Source organism: Paramisgurnus dabryanus, chromosome 22 (genome assembly GCF_030506205.2).
Source record: "Paramisgurnus dabryanus chromosome 22, PD_genome_1.1, whole genome shotgun sequence".
NCBI lineage: Eukaryota > Metazoa > Chordata > Actinopteri > Cypriniformes > Cobitidae > Paramisgurnus > Paramisgurnus dabryanus.
This window is the reverse complement of record NC_133358.1, coordinates 32990805-33008456: the sequence shown is the minus strand read 5'-3', so window position 1 is coordinate 33008456 and position 17652 is coordinate 32990805. Positions and strand designations below refer to the sequence as shown.

Here is a 17652-nt window from a genome sequence, read left to right as displayed (position 1 = left end):
AAACAATCTGCGGATGTGTTTTAAAGTCTAACGAGCTGTCTACTTAGACAGTTGTCCATTAAGTCAGATATGAGAGCCTAAGTAATATATAATTGTTGAAAATGTTGACTAGGCAGTTAGTTCACTAGGATTAGAGACAGGCATCGTATTGTTTTCTGGTGCACATGAGCGATAATGTAGTGAACATTGAGCAAGCGCCCCTCCCAGCACACACACATACCCTCATTAGTGTGCACTATGAGACAGTGAGGGAAGACTTGACTGCGACTGTGAATCATCGGTTCAATTCTGACGAGATGAATCCTGCGTGCGCGCGCTGTGCAAAGATCGTTTATCCTACAGAAAAAATCAACTGCCTCGATAAGGTGCGTGGGAAAACTAGTTTATTTCTTTACATGATATTTATCACTAGTCCAGTCGGTAGTTATAACATAAAGTTTGCTGTAATGATTATTTGATGGTGTTTTTTACATTACGTTAATGAGGTTTATTTATTATTCATCATCTTACAGTTGCAGTGTTAATAAAGGCATTATAAGCGTTTAAGAAGAATTAAATATACATTTGTTTGATTAAATCTGACAGAAAGATTTGTTGGTTTACTGTACAAGATCACTGAATGAGAAATATGAAGAGATTTAGTGTTGATGCTGCAGTGTGACCCACAAAACAAACACACAATCATTTATTCAATTGTGAACTCTTGTGTAGTCATACAGTGTTGGGTGTAACTAGTTATTAAGTAATTAGTTACTGTAATTTAATGACGTTTTCCTTGAAGTAAGTGATTACTCAGTAATTTAATGACAGTAACTTGTGATGTAATTGAAGTTAACACTGTTATATATAATACAATAGTGGATCTAACATTAACATTTAATGCCTGACCCAGATAGCAATTACATTTGGCCCGGATCCGTTTTAAGCCCCTTGCCTCCGTTTCTATCTCAGAGACGTTTTCTGATTGTGAACCAGATCCGTGCCAGATAGAGGTTTCAGCTTAAACATCAGTTCAGTATTTATATCATTTTAACAGATCTGGCCCAGATCACTTTTCCCAAAGATAACCGAAAGACATTAGCTGTGTCTGACACTGATTTGGTCCAGATCTGCAATTCGAATCTGAGCCGATACTGATGATCAGGCGGTGCTGAATCAGTGCTGGATCGACGCTGGTACATATCCGCAACAACCCCTAATAACAGACCAGAAACGGCTTCGGCCCGTTGTGCGTTTGGACCCAGGAACGAGTCCGGCTCTATCGTTTTGCGGTTGCGGTCCTGTTCCGTTACAGTGTCCAGTGGCTATCTGGGTGACATATTAATGCCTAATTCTGCAAAACTTTATTCTACAGCCTTAATCCTACCCAATTCATACAAATACTTAAACTTAACAACTACTTTACTTAGTATTAATAAGCATTTATTAGGAGTATATTAAGGCAAAAGTAGTTAGTGAGAATTGGACCTTAAAAAGTGTGAGCAGAATAATTTTATACGATTTATTTGAGCTGTTTCAAGCCAATATTTATCTCATTTACTTAATAGGATTTAGAAAGTCATTAGTAATAAGTAATTCAATTCAATACTCATTTGTACAGTAATCTAATTACTGTAATTAGATGTCATTAGTAACTAGTAATTAATTACTTTAACTTAGCCAACACTGGGTGTGAATCTTTGACTCATTGTGTGTTTGAGGGATTGAAACCCACAACAACTGGAAACATGAAGCTACTTTTTACAGTTTAACTTTGTTTATGTCTTTTATTTTTAGAGTAAACTCGATGTATAAATGAAATATAATTTGTGATTTTGCTGTTGTTCAGAACTGGCATAAGGGCTGTTTTCATTGTGAAGTGTGTAAGATGACTCTCAACATGAAGAACTACAAAGGCTACGACAAGAAACCCTACTGCAGTGCGTAAGTGTGTTTCACTTCCTCTTCACGTAGTTCTTTATATCTGTCTTGGTTTCAAAGCAGGTCACCAAATCAGACTTTAACATGGTGCGACTCGACATCAATCTGACCCACAGCCATCACATGTTCATCTGAATAAAGACATGATATCAAATCTGACACGTTAAATAATCAATGAAATGTCTGACTGGAATATTTCATCCTGAACATCATTTCTTTTAGTTTTCATCTATTTATCTACATCAGTAACATGAAAACGTGTTTTGACAGATTTAGTTGTGATCTGTGTCTTCTTATCTGAAGTTTCTCTGTTCTGAAGACTTGAATCTTTGATATTTCTACAGTCTTATTCAAACATTATCAATGTTATTAGTACCAGACGTGTTTCACAGACAAGACTTAAGGTTAGTACTAGACTAAACCACAGTGTCTCAACTGAAAATAACTATATAAGGCCATATTAGAGATCTTAAAATATGCCAGAGCCATTGATTTGTCTCAAGATACACATTAGTAACATCTTTACCAAAGACCATGTTTATAAAAGTTAATTTAACCAAGGTGTTTAGTTCTGGCTTTAGCTAAGTCTTGTCTGTGAAACCAGGGGCAAATGATACGACTCATGCAGCTTCATCTTCTCTGGGTGTTAAATGTTTTTGTATTCTCATCATCAGATCTGTTTATTATTCTGTAGTGAGTTTTTATGAAAGTCTCATGAGAGAAATGAAAGCAGATGGATGTTGACATATGGAGTTTGAGCCGCTGGATAGATGAAGTTTGTTTGGAGAGACGTTAAGAGCGAATGCTGCCGTTAGATGTTTTATAGAAACCAACTGCTGTCTGGTGTGGTGAATGCTCACACAAATCAAATGTTTATTATCACATCACCCAACATCACATGTGCAGTGAGGAGTAACACATAAATAACACAATATACATACACAAGAAGGATACACAACTGTATAAGCAATACAATTGTGGATTTGGTTGAAGTGGTGTTGATGGATTGTGTATCAGTTGTAGTAATGTTTTATCTAAAGCTTTAGGAGTTTGTTAGTTGTGAGGTCACGTGACTCTGTGTGTGTGCGGTTCACTGACTGTGAATGAGTTAATGTGACAGATTTAAGTAGCTGCTCTTATAAAACACATTTACAATAGAGGCACATTGTCGTGTGGCCTTTACGTTATTTGCTGTCGATTGTGTTTAAATGTCAGTGTGATGTGACCTTTGGTACATTATTGTTTAATTGTAATACTTACTTGTGTGACATTTGTCTTTAGTTTGCTCAGACGCAGATCTGAGGGATGGTTACGGTGTTTGTGAGGTCATGCTCTGAGATGATGATGATAATAATAATATAGCCATAGTGAATTGTGATGAATCTTTTCTTTTTTGCTGATGGATCTCATGTTCAGCTCATCTGCTGATCTGTCACAAAACCTCCTGAATCATCATCTGTGCTTTATGTTTGTTTAGTCTGTATCTGTATATTAGTTCAGTAATCCTGTAGAAGTGGTCTGTGATGATGAAGTGTGTAGTGTATTGTATTGTTATGAAGGGCATCATTCAGTCTGAATGTGGGCCACATGTTTCCCCTCAGGGTCTTAACACACTCGCCTCACAACAATCAGCCAGTGGGACAATCAAAAAACACTTACACTGTATAACTTCATCATAAATATACAGGCGTGAAGGGGTATTTATATTATAGAGCTTTCACAGTCTCCCACTTACATTTTTAACAATCTGTGCCCCCTGCCTTCATGTGAAAACCACCAAAATAAATGTGATGATTAACTTTTATGTCAAAAACTTACATCAATTAATCAGAATAATAACAAATCTGCATCATATTTACATCTGAAATGGCACTTCTTTGATTTGGAGGTTGCATGTCAAATCTGTTTGTCTAAAAAACTGAGGGTGAAGGTATGAATGTGCATGACGCCTCTGCAGTCGTGTGTCCCACTGTCTGTCTGTACAGATTCAGAGGTTCTGTGTTGTGTAAAATAAGATATAGATATAGAGAAGAGTGAATGTGAGCGAGCGTTTATTCTGCGATCTGTCCCTACACCTACTGAGGTCGAGTGTGCGGGCTGAAACGCCCCGGGCTTCTGTTTTATCAACATGAAGAATGAGCCAAAGAAAAGCAAAGCATCGTTTTAAAATGTTGGGTTTGAGTTAGTCATGTGTTTAACAATAGGGCCGCATGATATTGAAGCCAAATCTGATAACTTGATGAATGATGCGATACAATAATACCTTACGTTTGTACAGTCAGTTTGAATAGTAATAAAAAGTATTTATAAACTAAAAAATATTACACAAACAACTGTTTTTTATTTTCTAACATCAGAACATCACAAACCCTTCCTAAACAATATATAAAACTCTACTCAGACTTCAGTCACACTGTTGAGTTAACACTCAAACATTAATGTGTATGATGGCAGTAATAATTGAGTAGAGTTGTAGTGTTGTGTGTGTTGTGTGTGTTGTGTGTTTGGCAGAACTTCAGCTGTCCCACAGAGCGACTCTTTGTTTCTCTGGATTGAGTTCACAACTCCAACAAAGTGAAAGCAGCAGTTGCTACTGGAGACAACACAAAAATCACACAATGTCCTAAATACAGGAGAGAAGATGAGGCTCTAACAGGGAACCGGTGTTCACCACACATACACAACACAAGTTTAAAGTGATCGTTTCTTTTAAACCTCTGTGTGTTGTGTGTTTCTCTATGTGTTGTGTGTGTGTATTCTCCAGAGAGATGTTGTGTGTTTATAATAATCTGTAATTACAGGGTGGGCTCCTGACAGACAAACAAACTTAAATCAACACAATCTTACTGTGAGCTTCTGTTGTGCTTTCAGACTTCACTGTGAGTTTGTGATCAGCTGAGATGTAGTTGTGTATAAATATACACCTGATATAAACTCAAGTGTTGTTCAGCATAAAGTTTGTGATGTAAACACATAGAAACTGAGAGCTGATTGGTTATATTTGCTCATTAATTTGTTGAGGGGCGGAGTCAGGGGCTGCCAAGGAAACTTTCTGCTGATTGAATGAATGATGATGGTTTATTTTTATCACATAATGCCAATGAAATCATGAAAAAGCTATTACTGAAGTGATGAATAATACTGCGAACGAAGGTTTTCTCTGTGTCATCTCATTATATATTTCTATCAACAGTCACTATCCCAAGACATCGTTCACAATCGTGACAGATACACCAGAGAACCTTCGTCTGAAACATCAGAGCGAGTTACAGAGTCAGGTGAGATTATACAGGAAATATAAAACATCATCAGATCGTCTACTGTATCTCTGACATATTCATAAAAGAGTTTCCAGCTGTTTCCCAAGAAAATCTACCGTCCACATCACAAGTTTGTTCCTCAGGATCTCAAATGTTTTCTCATATTAGTCATTGTTTTATTGCTTTATCTTTGACCTTTAGTGGTTTCATCTGTAGTCTTCTGATGCTCATCAGTTTAATATCTTATGGATATCATATCCGCTGGTTTATGTAAAGCACTTTGCTGGTTTAACACCAGTTGTTTTTTAAAATGTGCTATTCAAATAAAATGATATTGTATTGTATTACATCACATAATAAATAAATATATTAACAGGTGCAGAGCTGAATACAAACCAGTGACGTGTCTGAACTTCACAACACAAAACATACAGACTGTGTGTGTGTTTGTGTGTTTTTTTAGGTGAGATATAAGCGAGACTTTGAGGAGAGTAAAGGCCGTGGATTCAGTATCGTCACAGACACTCCAGAGCTACAGAGATTTAAACAAACACAAGAAAACATCAGCAACGTATGATACAAAACTCACATTCACTCTCTTAGTTGTGTGTGTGTGTGTGTGTGTGTGTGTGTGTGTGTGTGTGTGTGTGTGTGTGTGTGTGTGTGTGTGCGTGCGTGCGTGCGTGCGTGCGTGCGTGTGTGTGTGACAGTGTTAATGATCATTGGTGCATTTTGGTCATTGATAAGAATACCACAGCATGAATTTTTCAGTTTTAAATATTAATGATTCATCAGCGAGATGGCGAGATTTTATTCTTCATGACTGAAGCGATTTTGAGACCGCTGTTCTGCGATAAATGAGAGGTAAAATATTCATTTATATCAGGTTTAAGTCATCAGTTCTCATGGCCAGCAGGTTGCGACTGTGGTGTCTTAACCCCATTGACCCCCGGGGCACACACTGCTCTGTGTGTGTGTGTGTGTGTGTGTGTGTGTGTGTGTGTGTGTGTGTGTGTGTGTGTGTGTGTGTGTGTGTGTGTGTGTTTCCGTACATGTCCGTGTGTGTGTGTGTATGTCTGTGTGTGTTCACATCAGACTGGCATGGGTTAAATGCAAAGGTCACATTGTGAGTATGCATTGCATACTTGACAAGCATGTCACACTTTCACTTAAAATGTTTTCTTGATATGAATATATTGTTTTGAGACAACATTAATGTGTTTTTGTGCATGTTTGTGTCTGTGACATAATCTGATCTGCTGGGCTGCGGTCTCTAAACATTTCTATTAAATGTTAGTTGTATAGTTGTAGTATATGTTGATCTCTGTAGATGTGACTCTGATTCCTCTTCACTGTGACTATATGAGATTTCTCAAGTCTTTTCTTTTATAAAGGTCTGATCATGTTTAATATGAATGCAGCAGCTGATGTGATGGTGTCAGACGGGTTAGTTGTCCGTGACAGAGGACATCTGGGCGTTTGGACATTCCTGTGATAAACTCAAGTGTTTCTAAATGTGGATGAAGCTTCAGTGATAAGAAGCTGTGATGAGGAGAAAGTCTTTGGAAAGTCAAAGCTGTGAGTTCTGTTCTCAGTTCAGTGCTCGTCCTCTCTCTCAATCTGTTCGTGTTGTTGAGTTTTAGCGATGTCTGATGTTGAAGAAGTTGCCCAAACAGATGGAGGCGTTGATCTGAATGTGGGACTCGGCACAGAGGTGAGATCTTCTGCTGATGTCACAGGTGACCTTGACATGATACATCATTGTGTCTTTGTGTCTCTCTCTCTCTTTAACAGGAACCCATCGCAGGTGATCCAGATCTGTGTGAGAAGATCTCTTCGATCCATCAGGTGAGTGTCTGTGAATGAATCAGTATGGATGTTTTTATTCGATCATGGAGTCGTTTAGATTGGATTCATTCACCAGGACTAAGAGTCTGATCCTAGATCACCTGTCAATCACAGATGATCATGAGTGTGAGGTCAGATGATGGCAGGGCTTTGTGTATTTTCATTGAATGAATCCAGAAAAAAACAAACGACACTCTCAGATGTCCAATAAATATAATTCAGTCTGTATAAAGAACAAGTAGACGGTGTACAAGAGTCACTTCTGCTTTATTTCACTGGACAAACACTGCAAAAAAATCTTTTCATTTTTAAATCTGGGTACAGATCTCTTCTGTTTTCATCCATGGAGCAAAAATAATACCCTGGTTGTATTGTTTACACTGGATAATATCATTTTGTTTATGAAAATTGCACATTGGCCATCATGCTGTTGTATTGAATATCAGTGCATTACAGCCCAATGACAGCATGTGCTAATATTCAATATGTAAATCACATTTAACCCTTAACAGTTCAAAACAGTATGTATGTTTTAAAGTAGGAATGCATTAAACTTCTGTAAGGCAACTTTTGTAAAAACTGTTGGCAGGGAAAGAGTTAACATCTTACATTATGAGCATCATCTGATTCTTTCTTCAGATCGACAGCAGTGAGGAATCAAAAATCATTTCATGTGTAGAGATGACAGAATCTGTTCAGATGCTTTGTGAGGTAAATGTGTTTCTGCTCATCTAATCAGACTTTATCCTTCATTAAAAACCTCTCAGAGATTAAAATAGCAACACATGTGAGTTATTTAAGCTCTTGTACACATGATCTTCTGTCACGAGTTAAAGCTGTAAACTCTCAGTTTATTAATGTAAGTGATTATAAAAGTGTTTTTAATTCAGGAGACGATTGAAGAGAACGTGAAGAAAAACTCAATCAGTTGTGATGCTCAGTTTGTGTCTGATGTCCTCGATGAGGTGAGACACGTTTACATTCACACTGTCTATCATAAATCACATGATAAAAAGGATTGAAAGTCCTTCAGATGTCAGAGATCCTCAGATGAAGGTCATGAATGCTCCTCAGATCCGTTTACATCATTAAAGAGATTTCTTACAGCTGCTGTGGTGTTGTTGTTGTTGTTTTTACAGAGCACAGATGAGAAGATCTCAATGTCTTCAGTCCTCACTGAGGTACAAAACTACAGTAAACCTGCACTGAAGTCTAAACTACACCTCCTTCCCAACAGAACGACAACAATAATACAGTTGGGTTGTGTAATATTTTTTTTATTCTTTTGAACAGAAGGCAGTCGACAGAAAGAAGCCGGTGAATGGTTTGCACTCGAGCGTTCCTGAAACATTAGAAATTCAACACGCTAGAGATATCTCACAACTTTACAGTGAGGTAAGAATCAAAGAGTGCATTGTGTGTAAGTTTATGGCGAGTGTTTAATGATGTGTTATTGTACAGAGACAATACAGAGAGGAGGGCAAGAGAGATCTGTGTTTCAATCTGTATTCACTGATGCCTGACACTGCAGAAACTCAGTTTGCTCGAGAGATCTCTGATGTACAGAGTCAGGTAAACACACAACATCTCTTACAAACGTACAGTCACGTGTGTGTTTCATCTCTTTCATACGACACCGCTGATGTTTTACAGCTGAAATATAAAGCAGACGGAAAGAAGAATCTGGGTTGTAGTCTCTACTCACAACTGCCCGACACCATCCAAACACAACACGCCAAACTGATGACGGATCTACAGAGCGATGTAACGCAAACATTCATCTCTACACACTTCATCATCTGAATCTGCTGTTATATTGTCTGAAAGTTTTTCATGTTTATCAGAATAAGTACAAAGAGGCCTGCAGAAAAGACGTTTCTAAAAGTCTCTACTCACAACTACCTGAAACGCTTGAGACACAACACGCCAGAGAGGCCAACCTGCTTCAGAGTGAGGTACACAAACACACACACACATGTCAATGAAGACATACCTTTGATTGAAGTCGTTTAATATAAAAGCTGATTGTGTTTTTGATTAATCAGATTAAATATAAAGATGGACAGATGGGTGGATCGAGTTCACTGTACTGCACACTGCCTGACACTCCAGAGATTCAGTTTGCCAGAGAGATGACAGAAATCATCAGTGAGGTAAATCAGACACTCGTACAGTCAAACAACCTGTACTACAATATCAGACCAAAACACCGTATGTGTGCGTCTCTTCTGTTGTGTGTGTGTGTAGAATAAATACAGAGAACAGGGCAAGAGGAGCATCAGCAGCAGTATTTACTCTCAACTGTCTGATACACCAGAAACAGAGTTCAGCAGAAGCGTCAGTGATCTTCAGAGCGAGGTACTTAAACATGAACCTCATTTATCCTCTGATGTAAAAAACTAATAAAGCACTGATAGATTACTGTAAATAATCCAATGATGATCTCTCTCAGGTGAAATATAAATCAGGTGTTAAAGATCAGATGAGTAAATCTCTGTACCATCAGCTGCCTGAAACTCTTGAGACTCAACACGCTAAACAAGCTTCACATCTTCAGAGTCAGGTAACAAATCAACATTTTCAAAACAAAGGCACAAATTTATGTCAAAATATGTCAGTGCAAGTCCTGTCTGGGAAACCACCCCTTAGTCAATATATATTATAAATAACGGCTGTCATATTAAACTAGACATGCTTTTCCATCTTGCATGGAAATAACCCTTATATTATACAGTGTATATATATACAAGCAGGAGTTTGATATTACATAAAGAATCTGCAATAATACCATAACAATATAGAGAAATGATATCCACATAATTAAAGCATAAAGAAATGATGTTATCATTCATCATGAAGAGCACAACACACTTACACAATAAAAACACGGACATCCTTAAGATTGCAGCTGGACCATTACAAGATAAGATTTACACTCACACTTATGTTCATGTGTTTATTATATTTTAAAAAGCACACACAGATGAATCTTGAAGAGATATTTTGAGTAATGGTGTATTTTGTGTTTAGGTGAAGTATAAAGAGGACAGTAAAGAGATGATGAACACTCATTTATACTCAACAACAGAATCTCCACACAATCTGTTTGTCAAGCATCAGATGGAGCTGCAGAGTCAGGTGAAAATCTCTCAAATAAAACACTCTTTTCATTCATTCATTCATTCATTCACATCACCAATAGAACAACAACATAGACACTCCTATCACACAAGTTTTCTACGTCACTCTTCTGATGATAATGTTTGCTTTGTGTTTCAGATGAAATATAAAGAGGATTTAAAGGAGAACTGCAGTAATCTTTACTCTCTCATGCCTGAAACACTGGACACACAGTTTGCCAAACACACCAGTGAAATACAGAGTGATGTATGAAACACAGATAATAAATCTTCATACAGTACAGTATGTGTATATGAAGTGTGTTTAATGTGTTGGATACAGGTGAAATATAAATCAGGTGTTAAAGATCAGATGAGTAAATCTCTGTACCATCAGCTGCCTGAAACTCTCGAGACTCAACACGCTAAACAAGCTTCACATCTTCAGAGTCAGGTAACAACACATTTACTCTCTCTGGTGTGTCGTGTGTACGTCTGTCATGTAAAAGTTGTTGTGTTGTTGATTTAGGTGTTATATAAAGGGACGGGGAAAGGCGATTTCTCAGGGTCCACCTTCACTTCGGTTCCAGACTCAGTAGAGATGAAGTTTGTTCAGGACGTCTCTCGTGTCATCAGCGAGGTGAAGATTAATTTCACTTCTGATTCGTTCACAACAGCGTGGACGGTTTTCTGTTTATTGTTTGGATGTTTTTCAGATTGATTATCGTGAGGAGGGCAGGAAAATCCTCTCGTCCAGTGTTTATTCACAGATGCCACAGACGCTAGAGACTCAGTTTGTGAAATCAGTGTCAGAACTCCAGAGTGAGGTGAAGAATAAACATCAAATATTTTTATTGATCCGTCAATTATTGATCGAGTGATGTTGGAAGAGGTTAAAAATCATCATAGTTTTGTTTACTGAGACATTTTCATTTCCAAGTGTTGTTGTCTTTTATATATACATATATAAATGATGTTCATGAAGGAACTGTGTGTTTATTCCTTAAGGTGAAATATAAGAAGTCTGGGAACGTCAACAACGCACTGTATTCTAGCCTGTCAGAGACGCTGGACACACAACATGCTAAACACGCCAGTGACATCATCAGTGAGGTCATTCAAACATCACACTTCTTTATTTGTGAGCAGGCTTCAGTTTTCCTCAATCTTCAGATTATTTTCTCTGATGCAGGTGAAATATAAGCAGAGTTTGCCCAGTCCTCTGTTCGCTCATCTGTCTGATACACTTCAGATGCAAACGCTCAGAGAGATTAATGACACACAGAGAGAGGTACGAAACACTTCACATCATGTTTGTCCAACTCTGATATATGTTTTATAGAGCACAGTGACAGACTGATATATTCATCACAGATGTTTTTCTGCAGAGACATCACATCTATTCATGTTTCATATCAGAATGATTCAAACATTTTGATTCTGTTCTCAGGTCAGACACAAACAGAAAGATGATCAGAAAAGTCTTTATTCAGTCTTACCTGAGACTTCACAAACTCAGTTGGCCAAACACATGAGTGACATCCAGAGCGAGGTACAATAATACTTCATTTTCATTCACCTTTAACCTTTATATGAAGACGTTTCTGAAGCTGTGTTTGATTTCAGATTCAGTACAAACTTGATGGTAAAAAGGAGGCAGAGAGTAATTTATACAGCCTGATGCCTGAAACACTTCAAACTCAACACGCTAAAGACGCATATGAGCTTCAGAGCGACGTACGTGAGTGTGTGTGTGAGAGAGAAAGTATAAACAGTTTTTGTCATTTAAGTACACAGAGAGAGAGAGAGAGACTGAGTGTAAAACTAACACATGATCATATATATATATATATATAAAGTCTCTGTATGTGTGTTTAGATTAAATATAAAGAAAATCATGGAACAGACGCTCAGTCTCTTTACTCCCATCTGCCCGAGACACAAGACACTCGACATGCCAAACACGCCGCAGAGATACAGAGTGAGGTATCTACTACACATCAACATTTCTTTAGATGAGTTTAGATTTAGGTAAGAACTGATGGATGTGTTTTACCTACAGCTGAAATACAGAGAGACGGTGAAGAAAGATCTGAGGTCATCCTTATATTCTCAGATGTCAATCACACCAGAGATACAGCTGGCCAAAGATCTCAGCACGCTTCAGAGTCAGGTATGAATAAATCTGCATCTACATCTACAGCAGCATCACTCCAGCTCATGTTCATGTGTTTCAGGTGAAATATAAGAGCGATGGACAGAAGAACGTCAGTGTTTATTCTCAACTATCAGAAACTCCAGAAACTCAGTTTGTAAAGACATTAAGTGAACTCCAGAGTGAGGTGAGATTTATCATTATATCGTTTACTGATTCATCTGAATCCAGTCTGATGGGTTTGTTTGTATTTGATTCAGGTGAAATATAAATCAGGTGTTAAAGATCAGATGAGTAAATCTCTGTACCACCAGCTGCCTGAAACTCTCGAGACTCAACATGCTAAACAAGCTTCACATCTTCAGAGTCAGGTACTGTCAATCATCTGTCCTTAGACCTCTGCTAATACCGTGTGAAGTTTAAACTATATGATTTCTCTCTTGTATTAGATGAAATATAAAGAAAGACATCAGAAAGAAGATTCGTCTTCAGTTTATTCACAACTGTCTGAAACCCCTGAGACTCAGATGGCCAGAGAAAAGAGCGATCTTTACAGCGACGTAAAGTTTACATCAGTTTCAGTCTTATTGAACACCTGATCAGTTTATCTGTGATGTGATTCAGTTGTGTTGAATGTGCAGGTGAAATATAAAGAGGACGGGAGGAGAAACATCTCTTCGTGTCTTTACTCTCTGATGCCTGAAACACTGGAAACAAAGTTTGCTAAAGATCAGTGTGCACTACTGAGTGAGGTAATGTTGATTTGTGTTTGTCTGTAATATTAACTCATTTGATTTGTGGTGTCTTTCTGTAAATGACTTTCACTTGACTAGCAGTGTTAGTTTCAATACATAACTATCATCTCTAGCTGGTTGTGTTTGTTTGACTGATATTCTTGTGTGTTTTGTGTAGAATAACTACAAGCGAGAGACTCGAGATGAATTATCAGACTGTCTGTATTCACAACTGCCTGAAACACTTCACACACAGTTTGTAAAAGAAGTGACGCCGCTCATCAGTGAGGTGATCTACAGATGTGTCTTTAAATGGCTTTATATTATGGTGTGGTTTCTAGTCTGTGGTATTAAGTCTAGTCCCAGACTAAGATGCATCTTTAAGATGACTTATCTAAAAACAACTTGCATTGACATATCATTAAATATATCAGTGGCATTGTTTTGTGTCAAGATGCACACCAGTAATGTTCATTTGTAAGGTCTGTTCGTAAAATTGCTTTAAGGGGACATTTCACAATCTTTTTGAAGATGTCAAATAAATCTTCCCCAGAGTACAGTACATATGTGAAGTTTTAGCTCAAAATACCCCACAGATCATTTATTATAATGTGTTTAAATGCAAAAATGTGTTGTTTTTGGGTGTGTCAGATTTTAAAGTGCTATGGTAGTCCTGGCTTTATCTAAACCCAGTCTGGGAAACCGCCCCTATAACAAATATATGTAACAGACATGCAAACATTAAAGTTTAAATAACAGCGTTTAATGATATTTTCCCAAATCCTTCATGTTTAACTGTTGATTGATATTTTAGAGTAAATATAAAGCGTCGGGTAAGAAGGAGATGAGCACAGCTTTATATCACACACTGCCTGAGACTAAAGACATTCAACACGCCAGAGACGCTTCAGAGATACAGAGTCAGGTGATGTCACGTCTGTCTTTATCTTTATTAAACTTCTGCTTTAAATGAAAAGATCAAAACTAAACTTAAATAATGTTTATTTCTCTAACACAATGCAGAAAGTCATATTGTCCTGTTTTAAATGTGTTCAATAAAGTCAAAGATGAGCATTGAATGAAGATGTGATTGATGATGTCATCTGTAGTCAGTTGTATGAACGCATGTGTTTCTCTCATGAACAGATTAAATATAAAGATGGGAAGAAACTTCAGTCATCCAGCGTTTACTCACAGATGACACAAACACCTCAGACTGAATTTGCTGCAAAAATCAGCGAGCAGCAGAGTGATGTAAACGCACACGAATCATTCATCAGATCTCAACATTTAGTGTGAAAGCTCCATGAGAAACCTGACCTGTCTGTTGGTTTATGTTTGACAGAATAAATACAGAGAGGCGGGCAGAAAAACCCTCAACACTTGTGTTTATTCTCAACTCCCTGAGACGACAGAGACGCAGTTTATCAAGACAGTGACAGAACTACAGAGTCATGTGAGTAGACTGAAGACTTTATGTGTTGTCCATCCAGCTGAATAAGAGAAGATGATTATAAATCAACATGATGTCTGATGTATAAAGACTATAAGACTGATGGTGTCATTTTAGATTCAATATAAAGACGCAGCTAAGAAGCAGAAGTCCAGTGCTTTATATTCACTGATGCCAGAGACTTTGGACACACAACACGCCAGAGACGCCATGCAACTTCTGAGTCAGGTACGACACATGAGCCGTGTGTCACGCGTGTGTCAGGATTAATATATTAAAATAAAGATTTACTCTTATTACAGAGTAAATACACAGAGGACGCAAAGAAAGAGATTTCACAGAGTCTTTACACACGACTGCCAGAGACCACAGAAACACAACATGCCAAAAACATCACTGAACAACTGAGTCAGGTGTGTGTGTGTGTCTGTGTGTGTTTATGTGTTTATATACTCATTTCTGACTGTGTGATTTGTTTCTCTCAGAATAAATACAAGCAGAAAGGCAAAGAGGAGATTTGCAAAAGCATTTATTCACAGCTGCCCATCACACAAGAGATGCAGTTTGCCAAACAGATGACAGATCTCCAGAGTGATGTATGTGTGCTTGTGTGTTTGTGTATCTATTACAAGTAGAGTCATTTCTGTAATCTTCTGCTGTTGTGTTGTGATTTGTGTGTTTTGTGTAGAATAACTACAAGCGAGAGACTCGAGATGAATTATCAGACTGTCTGTATTCACAACTGCCTGAAACGCTTCACACACAGTTTGTTAAAGAAGTGACGCCGCTCATCAGTGAGGTGATCTTCTCTTTATCATCTCAGTTTACTGTTAACACGTTTGAACTGTTTGACTTTGGTGTTTTCCTGCTGGTTTTACAGGTTGATGTTAGATTATCATTTCAAAAACAAACTTTTTATTTAAAGAAATCTGAATCTCATGAGTACTGATCCTGTGTAAATAATGTTTGAATGTAGAAAAAATATAAAGAAGAAGGAAAAAAGAAGATGGAGAACTGCTTGTATGCACATCTGCCCCAAACTATTGAAACACAACACGCCAAAGAACTGACACAACTGTACAGTCAGGTACACACACACACACACACACCCCAAACACATAATGTTTTTATACTGTTTTACCTTTAAGCCCAACTGTATATTATATCATCTAACCCAGTGTTTCTTAAACGTTTCTGTGTGCGCCCCCTTTATGTCGCGTGCATCCCTTCGTGCCCCCCAAAGAAAATTCATGATATAAAACAATCTCAAACTTTATACAATTTAGTGCTGTTGGTTAGTAGATTTATTTTTCTGAGATTTAATTGCACAGAATTTATGATGAATTAATTTATTTTAAAATAAAACTGGGCCCCCCCGGCACCATCTCACACCCACCAATTCGAGAACCACTGCCCTAATCTAAGCTTCACAGAAAACCTTAACGTATAAAAATGACCATTCAGTATAATTTTTAACTCATTTGGTTTACAAGGACACAAGAGGTTATATGGAGGTTATGTGGAGGTTATTTGGAGTTTATATGGTGGTTATGTGGAGGTTATATGGTGGTTATATGGAGGTTATACATGTGCCTTATTCCAGGGTTTCTCAAATCTACCCAGGTGGCCTGGTGCCCTGCAGAGTTTAACCTGTGATTATCTAGTGATCATGAAGACATTGATAAGTTTGCTCAGGTGTGTTTGATCATCTTTCTCTCATCTACAGAAGAATTATAGAGACGCAGGTAAACAGGAAACACAATCATGTCTGTATGCTCAGATGCCTCAAACCATTGAGACGGTGTTTGCTAAACAAGTCTCCAAACATCTGAGTGATGTGAGTAGAAACATTATACTACATTATAGATTATACACAATGTTTTTATACATTTTCTGTGTGTGTGTGTGTGTGTGTGTGTGCGTGCGTGCGTGCGTGGATGATGTTATAATATTGTGTTTTGTTACGCATGATAATCAGTTTTCTGTGTCTTCTGTAGAAAGTATATAAAGAGAAGTTTGAGTCTGAGAAAGGAAAATCTGACTACACACATATGATGAATCTTCCTGATGTCACACACGCCACACAGGTCAACAAACACCAGAGTGATGTAAGCAACACATGCACTGTATATACACACACAAACACACACACGTGCACACATACATGTTAACAGTATATTGTTATTGTTATAGGTGATGTATCGCAGAGGGAAAGAGGAACTTCATAAATACAGTGAAGTGATGGACAGACCAGACATCCTTAATGCCACACGAGCCACTAAACTTGCCAGTGACGTGAGTCTTACACACACACACACACACACACACATTAATATTTCATTATGTGTTGTGTATGAAATTATGTGTTGTGTTGATTATATGTGTTGTGTAACTTAAATGTGTTGTGTTGATTATATGTGTTGCATTGATTATATGTGTTGTGTATTAAATTATATTTGTTGCATTGATTATATGTGTTGTGTTACTTAAATGTGTTGTGTTGATTATATGTGTTGCATTGATTATACATGTTGTGTTGATTATATGTGTTGTGTTGATTAGATGTGTTGTGTTGATTATATGTGTTGTGTTACTTAAATGTGTTGTGTTGATTAGATGTGTTGTGTTGATTAGATGTGTTGTGTTGATTATATGTGTTGTGTTACTTAAATGTGTTGTGTTGATTAGATGTGTTGCATTGATTATATGTGTTGTGTTACTTAAATGTGTTGCATTGATTATATGTGTTGTGTTGATTATATGTGTTGTGTTACTTAAATGTGTTGTGTTGATTAGATGTGTTGCATTGATTATATGTGTTGTGTTACTTAAATGTGTTGCATTGATTATATGTGTTGTGTAGATTATATGTGTTGTGTTACTTAAATGTGTTGTGTTGATTAGATGTGTTGTGTTGATTATATGTGTTGTGTTACTTAAATGTGTTGTGTTGATTAGATGTGTTGCATTGATTATATGTGTTGTGTTACTTAAATGTGTTGCATTGATTATATGTGTTGTGTAGATTATATGTGTTGTGTTTATTCATTATTATTTATCCTCACAGGTGGCCTATAAGAACCAAAGTAAATCTGAGACATTTGACCAGCGTGCGCTGCTGGAGAGACCTGATATACAACACGCTAAACAAGCCAATATACTG

General features: G+C 37.4%; 2 protein-coding genes across 2 annotated transcripts in view; both read left to right on the top strand.

Annotated features, from left to right (window-relative positions):
- LOC135740539 (LIM zinc-binding domain-containing Nebulette-like) lies at positions 1-5778 on the top strand. The gene is made up of 4 exons (XM_065258983.1): positions 1-365; positions 1829-1923; positions 5114-5198; positions 5644-5778. Exons 1-4 carry the CDS (start codon positions 165-167, stop codon positions 5755-5757), a joined length of 495 nt encoding a protein of 164 aa, XP_065115055.1. The 5' UTR covers positions 1-164; the 3' UTR covers positions 5758-5778.
- Positions 5779-5844: 66 nt separating this feature from the next.
- Positions 5845-17652, top strand: part of LOC135740538 (uncharacterized) — a 22499-nt gene continuing 10691 nt past the window's right edge. Inside the window, exons 1-40 of the mRNA XM_073813140.1 lie at positions 5845-6894; positions 6975-7028; positions 7668-7739; positions 7919-7993; positions 8168-8209; positions 8322-8423; positions 8490-8600; positions 8682-8792; positions 8873-8983; positions 9074-9181; positions 9276-9386; positions 9481-9591; positions 10059-10166; positions 10308-10415; positions 10491-10601; positions 10677-10787; positions 10864-10974; positions 11156-11260; positions 11340-11438; positions 11598-11699; positions 11774-11884; positions 12026-12133; positions 12210-12320; positions 12385-12489; positions 12563-12673; positions 12752-12862; positions 12944-13054; positions 13215-13325; positions 13851-13961; positions 14183-14290; positions 14382-14492; positions 14607-14717; positions 14792-14902; positions 14975-15085; positions 15178-15288; positions 15466-15576; positions 16216-16326; positions 16487-16597; positions 16683-16784; positions 17557-17646. Coding sequence (XP_073669241.1) covers positions 6826-6894; positions 6975-7028; positions 7668-7739; positions 7919-7993; positions 8168-8209; positions 8322-8423; positions 8490-8600; positions 8682-8792; positions 8873-8983; positions 9074-9181; positions 9276-9386; positions 9481-9591; positions 10059-10166; positions 10308-10415; positions 10491-10601; positions 10677-10787; positions 10864-10974; positions 11156-11260; positions 11340-11438; positions 11598-11699; positions 11774-11884; positions 12026-12133; positions 12210-12320; positions 12385-12489; positions 12563-12673; positions 12752-12862; positions 12944-13054; positions 13215-13325; positions 13851-13961; positions 14183-14290; positions 14382-14492; positions 14607-14717; positions 14792-14902; positions 14975-15085; positions 15178-15288; positions 15466-15576; positions 16216-16326; positions 16487-16597; positions 16683-16784; positions 17557-17646 — 4110 coding nt within the window. The 5' untranslated portion in view covers positions 5845-6825. The remainder of the gene's footprint in view (positions 6895-6974; positions 7029-7667; positions 7740-7918; positions 7994-8167; positions 8210-8321; positions 8424-8489; positions 8601-8681; positions 8793-8872; positions 8984-9073; positions 9182-9275; positions 9387-9480; positions 9592-10058; positions 10167-10307; positions 10416-10490; positions 10602-10676; positions 10788-10863; positions 10975-11155; positions 11261-11339; positions 11439-11597; positions 11700-11773; positions 11885-12025; positions 12134-12209; positions 12321-12384; positions 12490-12562; positions 12674-12751; positions 12863-12943; positions 13055-13214; positions 13326-13850; positions 13962-14182; positions 14291-14381; positions 14493-14606; positions 14718-14791; positions 14903-14974; positions 15086-15177; positions 15289-15465; positions 15577-16215; positions 16327-16486; positions 16598-16682; positions 16785-17556; positions 17647-17652) is intronic.